General features: G+C 46.4%; 1 protein-coding gene across 1 annotated transcript in view; it reads left to right on the top strand.

The window, feature by feature from the left end:
• LOC148965569 (uncharacterized) overlaps positions 1-5,505 on the top strand; it is a 6,205-nt gene extending 700 nt beyond the window's left edge. The window contains exons 1-10 of the mRNA XM_089127327.1: positions 1-108; positions 189-251; positions 319-405; positions 951-1,512; positions 1,640-1,967; positions 2,049-2,856; positions 2,962-3,168; positions 3,566-3,984; positions 4,072-4,577; positions 4,654-5,505. The exon at positions 1-108 is cut by the window's left edge and continues 700 nt beyond it. Coding sequence (XP_088983453.1) covers positions 1-108; positions 189-251; positions 319-405; positions 951-1,512; positions 1,640-1,967; positions 2,049-2,856; positions 2,962-3,168; positions 3,566-3,984; positions 4,072-4,577; positions 4,654-5,320 — 3,755 coding nt within the window. The 3' untranslated portion in view covers positions 5,321-5,505. The remainder of the gene's footprint in view (positions 109-188; positions 252-318; positions 406-950; positions 1,513-1,639; positions 1,968-2,048; positions 2,857-2,961; positions 3,169-3,565; positions 3,985-4,071; positions 4,578-4,653) is intronic.
• Positions 5,506-7,500: the final 1,995 nt, after the last annotated feature.

Genomic DNA, 7,500 nt, shown 5'->3' with positions numbered 1-7,500 from the left:
CTAAGAACAGGCCTCTGCTGGCAACCAATGTGAAGGCCCTGTTGGCGCGGGGGAAGCATTTATCTGCTTCACTGCTGGCACAAAAGATTTTGTCTCCAGCCAAACCCTGTAAGTAATTTGCTAGCTTTAAAATCATTACAGTATATATTATGCAGTATATATGTGTGACGAAAATACGTGTTCAACAGCTGCAGGACCACGTGTACCTCCTGCGTCTGAGTCCGCAGCCCGGAGACAGCTCTTTACATGTGGTGAGTATCACTTAACACATACAAGTGTGTTGGTGACATGTGCTTAGTGTTTTATGTTATTTTACAGACTCTGCTGCTATGGATTTTTTTGAGGAGGAAGATGACCTGGAGATGGCAACTGTAGCCTCGCAAGCTGAGGAACAACTTCCTCAAGGTATATTAATCTTAAACAATACTTTACAAACAACTACAAATAAAACAAAACAGTATTTTTAAATGACATATCATATTATTTTATTTCACAACACAGAGGAATGGCACTTCTCAGGTGTCAATCTACATTCACTCTTTGAGTGAACATCCTCAAAGGAAAAAAGAGAATTTAAAGGTGTATGTAAAAGGTTTTATTTCATTTTTTTTATCATAATCACTGACTAAAGCTCATTCTTGTCATCTCACACTTCCCCCACTCCCCTTGAAATAAGTGGCTGTTGTAGTGTTTGGTCTGCTTCGCTTTCACGCTTCACACTGATCCCATCTTTTTTTCTTCTTGTATTTCTTCTAATGGTGCTTGGATGAAAAACAGGATTATTTTCACTGCTTCCTTCCATCTTTTCATCATCATGTCATCTCTCTACTAATCATACATGCTTTGCAGTAAACCTTGTAATCGCAGTAGCTGTCCAGCAGAGCTGAGAAAGCCATGCAGTGAAAGTCTAAAACAATAAGATAATTTTGTTGTGTTTTTTTACGCTCCAGCCACTGCAGGCTCGAGAGGCCCTGCTCCTGCTCCTGCTCCCGCTCCTGCCCCCTATCCTGCTCCTCCAGCATTGTGGACCCCTGGCCAGGTGTCCCAGTCGCCTGCAGAGCTTCCTGTCCACTGGAAAGAGCAACTCCCATCTTTCCAGCAGGACTGGATCAGGAAGACTCTGTTCAGGGCCAACGTAAAAACAGGGAAGCCTGAGCTGGTGCCACATCCCAACTTCTGGTGGTACCCTCCCCAGCCCCCGACCGTCTTCACCCAGCCCCCTACTTCTCCTGATATTTTCTTCTGCCGCCCTCTGTTCCTCTGGATGCCGCTGAAGATGTGGTCCATTCCACTTGTCTGTGTCCAGCCAGCCTGCAATAACCACAAGCTGACAGCTGCTGGCCTTTATCGCACTGTGCGCAAGGTCCTGGACATAGACGGGTGGTATGACATGGCCACAGAGTATCTGGAGTGCAAAGGGTGCAAGAAGAAGTATCCAGCCTGGTCTGAAGACATCCTGGGACAGCTCGACATGGGACACCGCAGAAAATTCCCCGCCATTCTGACATACAGGTAGAACACATTCGTATTTAGAGCAATGCACTGTAATTTGTTGTACTGTATAAAATCAAATACGTTGCTTTACTGACATTGAAATAATAAGATGTGGCACTGAACATAATTATTTGACTGTCTGTAGGTACTCGTGTGACTACCGTGTAGTCATAATGATGCGGGAGAGGACCCGGGGGAACAGTGTCACACAGCTTTTCAAAAAGCTGCAGGAGCTGCACACCTCAGCGTGGTCACAGCGGACGCTGGAGTACCTCACTGTCTGTGAGCCCTTCACAGACTCCTCCATTGTTGAGCCTCCACTCTTTTCTGCGCCCCCGCCCCTCCCACCCATCCCCAAACCCAAGTGGCTGTTGTCTGTGTATGCCAGGGACGTCCTCTCGCGGCTACCTGAGGTCAAGGCCAAAATAACCTCAGTCTTTGGCTCTGTCCTCAAGATGGACTCCACCAAAAAGGTATAAAAAGTGAAGTTTGAGTAATAATAATTGTTATTATCTTAAATTTTTCTGACAATTGTTTTGTTCTACTGTTTTTAGGTCACCAAAAAACTGGCCGGCGCTGCTGCCAACACTGCTGGTTGGTGCACTAATGTTGGCAATGAGCACGGCCAGGTGTTGGTGTCAGTCCTCACAGCGGCAGAGGGGCATGGATTGTGGCCCATGGCGGTGGGTCTCATGAAGAGGTACAGGGAGGCGGGAGTGGCACCACCCGCCATCATGTATGTGGACAGAGACTGCTGCAGTCCACATGCACACAGACAGTCGCAGGTCAGAGCCATGTTCATAGAGTGGGATGAGCTCCAAGTGCGCCTAGACATTTGGCACTTCATGCGGCGCTTTGCAGCAGGTGTCATCACGGAGGCTCATCAGCTCTACGGCACCTTCATGGCTCGGCTTTCCAGGTGCATCTTTGAGCTGGATCCTGATGATGTCGCTGCTCTACGGTTGGCCAAACAGGGGGAGTTACAGGCCAGAGGAGCTGGTCCAGTCTCAGAGAAGGCTCTGGATAAGCTGATCACCAGGAAGGAGTTGGCACTGCACTGTCGGAAGCGGACCAGAGGAGTGGAGGAGACCACCTGGAGGATCAAGGCGCTCATTGATGAGATGGACAGTGAGAAGGGGAGGGACACTCTGGGTGTACCATTGCTGGACCACGAGCGAATCCAACAGGTCTGGATAGATCAGCAGAGGCACATCGCCTGTATTCAGGACCCAGAGGGCTTCCCTCTGTACCAGAAGACAGACACACTGAAGAAGGGTGGTGTGGAGCTCAGCTGCTATCGCTGTGCTCGTGGCTCCACCTCCTTGGAGTCTTTCCACCTCCATTTAAATCGCTTCATCCCAGGTAGGTTATAACTTTTATAACCTGCAAAAAACTTTAAACTTTTATAACCTATTCTGCCATACTGAATACATACGTAACATATATTTGACTTTATTTGACCTGTAGGGACCAGTGCCAGTGATGCGCATTTCCAGGCCTATCTCCTGGAAGGCCTGATGCGCTGGAACCAGGACCGGATGGATGAAGCAGTGAGGGGAAAGACTGACCTGAGGATCTACAGTAGCATTGAGAGGGAGGCAATGGACCGGCTCAGCCGCAAAGTGCTGAAGGTGTCCCTGGATGACCGCTACCAGCCTCCAGGGGCTTACACAGGTAAGAATTATTCATGTTAACTCAAACAAAAGATTATACATTATACAGGGGTATGAGTGTTTGAGTGTACATTTTTTATATTGTATTTCAAATAATTCAACTATTGGTGGAGTTATTTGTGCTTTGTTTAATTTAGGCTTAATTTGACCCTTTTTAGACTTATTTCTTTGCTTTCTTTTGCTAAAGTGAATTTGAGTGCATTTATGCTTATTATCTTCTTGTATATTATTTTCATTTATTGATCTGTTAAACTGTATCAAGCCTACAAACGATCAAACTTTGAAAAGTTTGATTGTTTTTTTGTTTCAGTTTGTTATGGACAAATAGCCACTACAGCTATAATAATGTGATAAACTTTGTATAATGTGATGTGCTTTGTATGTGTGTTCTTTTGCAGGGGAGCTGCTGGGTATGGAGTATCTGTACAGTCAGTCTGGGAAATCCCTGACTGTTATGGATAACCCAGAAGAGGAGGATCGGCTGGTGGAGCAGATGACTGATGAGGTGGTGCAGGACGAAGGCTTTGTTGAGGAGGAACCTGAGGACCTCACAGTGCCAGTACTCTATGACCTCATTGAGCCTGTCCCAGTCCACAGCAGCAGCCCCCAGACCTTCAACCCCTGTCCCTCTGCACCAGGACCATCCTCACTACATCCACCCACAGGACTGCAGCACCCTGCCCACCCTCCTCTGCAGTCTCCGCTTCTGCGCCCTGCCCAGCCTCCTCTGCAGTCTCCTCCACGGCCTTCTGTCCAGCCAAGTGCTGCCTCTGCTCCTGCAACATCAACTGGGTCCAGTGTTGCAGACCAGGCTCCTGTAAGTAAGCTTCTCATTATTAGTTTCTATTTGCTTTTGCACTCTGACATTTAACATGCTGTGTATTGTTATTGTAATAACCTGCAGGCTCCTGTTCTTGGACCCGATGGCGTTGCAGGCTGGGATAAGGTGCAGGATTTGGCTGAGTACCTGGTGTCCCTCCGTCAGGCACTCTACCTGGACGAGCAGCAGGTTACAGAGGTCATCCGTCTGTGGACTGCTCTTCCTGATGGGGACAAGAGGAAGATCCACTATCAGCCCAGACACCAGCCCAAACTGACCCACGGACGCTTCAAGGCTCCGAAAAACACAGGAGTGACACCAGGTGTGGACAGTGTGAAGAGGTGCCTGATTGGTCATCCTGGGGGGCCGGCTCAGTGGCCCAGCACCAGTCGCTTAGTTGAGGGCATGTGCATCAAACTGTGTGCACTGCACAAGTCCCCAACTAAGAAGGATGGAGTCCGTCTTCCTCGTTGGACTAAGGTGCTCGCGGATTACCACCACATCCGAGACCTGGTGCTGAACTGCCAAACTCTGATGGAGGCCACGTCACTTCAGCTGTTTATGCTGAATCAGAGGACTCTCACTCAGTGGTAAGCATGGTTTTACATTGACATTTGAAAGAAAGGGATAGCAGTTATTTATTATGAATACATTTTTTGATTGCAGGTTTAATCGAAGGGAGAACACCCAGGAAGTGACTGTCCTTACCCAGGGCCTTGCTGCAGAAGACCGCATAGCTGTGGCCAGCTCACAGCTGCCTGCTCCGCGGGAAAAGCTGGATGAGGCTCCCTCCACATCAGGGGCCCGGCACGAGTTTGTCCTTCCTCCTAACAGAGCGGGACAGGCTCCTAAGCTACGGCCGGGCAGACGACCTGCCAGTGCTACAATTGTGCGGCCAATTATCCCAGCAGCTTCTACTCCTCCCCCAGTTCCTGTGCCACTGCCCCAGTTCATTTTATTGAACACTGCGCCCACACTGCTTGCAGCTGGTGCAGGTGGCGCTTCAGCTGCTCCTCTCCTGGCTCCAACTCCAGTGTTTCCTGACGTGCGAGAGGCTCCTGCTCCCACTGCCGCAGTGTCTGTCTCCCGCTTCACTCAGAGGAACAGACGACGCAGGGCAGAAGAGGAGGCCAGTGGAGCGCAAAAAAGGAAATATGTCCGTGAAGTGGCTTTTAACAAATGCTCTAAGTGTGGCAAGCCCAAAACCAAGGAGTTCGGCCATAGCCGCTTCGGCAGTGCCACGTTTTGCCCCAGTGTCTCTGGTGGCAAATCTTTAGAGGAGTGGCTGGTAGAACAGCGCCAGCAGAAAAAACCTGAACAGCCACCTCCATAATAAAAATAATCTTCCAACACAGAAAAAAGATAGTTTGTAAATACCTGTAAATAAATATCTATGTGTAAATACGGTTATGTTCATTTTCTCTCTATCTTTCTGTAATGTCTTGTTTGTTTTATTTATATTACAGAATGTTCTATTCTATTTCTACATTGTTAGTTGTTTATTGTTGTTCATTAATATCTTGTAGTTTTAGTAAATAAATACTGTTCATTTCACTCTTATTCATTGTGCTGCTTTTAATTGCCCTGGAATGTGCAAACTGTGTTTATTCATTTTAATAAAAAAAAATTACATTTCGATATTTGTATGCATTTGTGTGTATAAAACATTTGAAGTGTCCTAAAATAAATCAGATAAATCACATCAATCAATCCCAAAACACATATTTGAATAAACATTTGTATTAGTTTTATTAAACCATAAACATGTAATATGCTCTTTTTAAAAAAAAAATAATATACACAATTAATATCAATCAATATAATGATATGTCACATAGATAACCAAATTAAGGCGCATGCGCAGTTGATCACGCACTAGTCGCACAGAACACGGGTTCGAGCCCAGCCCGCGGAGGGTGACTTGTTTCACATGTAACTAAAACTCTTCAATAACGTACAGGAATATAGCCCGAATATTGTTGCAGGAAAAAATTCTGCGTTTTTTCGCGTTTTCTGCGTCCTTTTCGCTTGCGTGCGGGGCGCAAAGATTGGACCCCATCTTTTGCGCAGCGAGCGCTCTACCATTTGAGCTAATTCCCCTCCACGACGTGTCGAGAAGGTGTCCATCACTCTCAAAGAAAACGGCCTGGAGCGATACCTTTCGTCTTTGCAAGTGCTGCAGCGTGGCCACAAAGCAAAGAGACTGTATTTCCTCTGTGCCGGCAACTTTGCACTGCCTACCGTTTAGTTGCACATTTAATGAAACTTTTGTTCTTTAAGCCTCGAAAACGGAAACATTTGCGGCCAGGCAGTGGCTGAAAGTGCCTGTGTGTTGGCTTGTTGGTCTAGGGGTATGATTCTCGCTTAGGGTGCGAGAGGTCCCGGGTTCAAATCCCGGACTAGCCCCTTCTTAGGCTTTGCTTTTAATCTCTTCGGCCTGACTAGGGCAACCGGGATTTTTCTGGGGAATTTGGAGAGAAAAGCAGTCTGGGTCGGTGCGGTTAGCTCAATTGGTTAGAGCGTGGTGCTAATAACAGCACTTTCACTGCCTTTCAGATGGCCAGGGAGCAGCGTGAGGTGGTTCCATGGTGTAATGGCTACCACTCTGGGCTTTGAATCCAGCGATCCGAGTTCAAATCTCGGTGGAGCCTTTTCAGCTTGTTTTCCGGAAGGGCTTGAAAAAACAGAGCTGGGGCTCGTTCTTCGTACGTTGCTTAAAACATCCGAGATCAAATGAGACATCTAAGATGATATCATCGTGCTAATCATGATCCGGCTAATTGGGTTCTTCGAACACACCTGTTGTTTATGATTAGTATCGCTGGATTGAGTCATCTGAGATAACTGCGCGTTCTCGCGTTGGTTTAAAAGGGGACATGTATCGATAGCAGAACCAGTGATCAGCAGCGCTGCTATTGGCTGTTCAGCATGGCCAAAGAACACGCCCAGTTTTTCTCCCAAGCAGAGCACGCGCTTTTAATGCAAGGTTATGCCGAATTTCAGTCTTTAATTAAAACGCCAGGGAACACCTCAAAGTGTGCAAAAGCCAGGAGAGAGTGCTGGCAAAACTAGAAGACAAATTAAATGCGTTTGTGGTGGCCATGTTAGATGTTTTAATAACTTATTATTGTTTTATTTTTATTTTCATAATTTCATAATTACCACACTATAATAATAAACATGGTGAAAGTGAAGTACAAAAATATTCTACTTAATGGTAATTTTAGGCCTTATAGGTTTACTAGTCTCTTTTAAAAAGGCACTGTTAAATAAATGATTGTCTGTTTATAAAAGCAAACAGGAAAAATGCTGAGAAAAAAATAATAATAATGATGCTCCTGACCCTGGCAGAAGAGCTGACCCTTGGGTTGAATGTGAATTGCCCTGTTGTTAAGGGCATCCCTGGGTTCAGCTCTTCCAGACCCACATCAGGGACCAGTAGCAGCAACACCTTCATTACTGGGAAATGAGATTTAAATTATCTTTGTGCAGTACACTGTGAAATAATTTGTT

This window comes from Pimephales promelas, chromosome 24 (genome assembly GCF_988280905.1).
Source record: "Pimephales promelas chromosome 24, fPimPro1.hap1.1, whole genome shotgun sequence".
Classification (NCBI taxonomy): Eukaryota; Metazoa; Chordata; class Actinopteri; order Cypriniformes; family Leuciscidae; genus Pimephales; species Pimephales promelas.
This window is presented reverse-complemented; position numbering and strand designations above follow the sequence as displayed.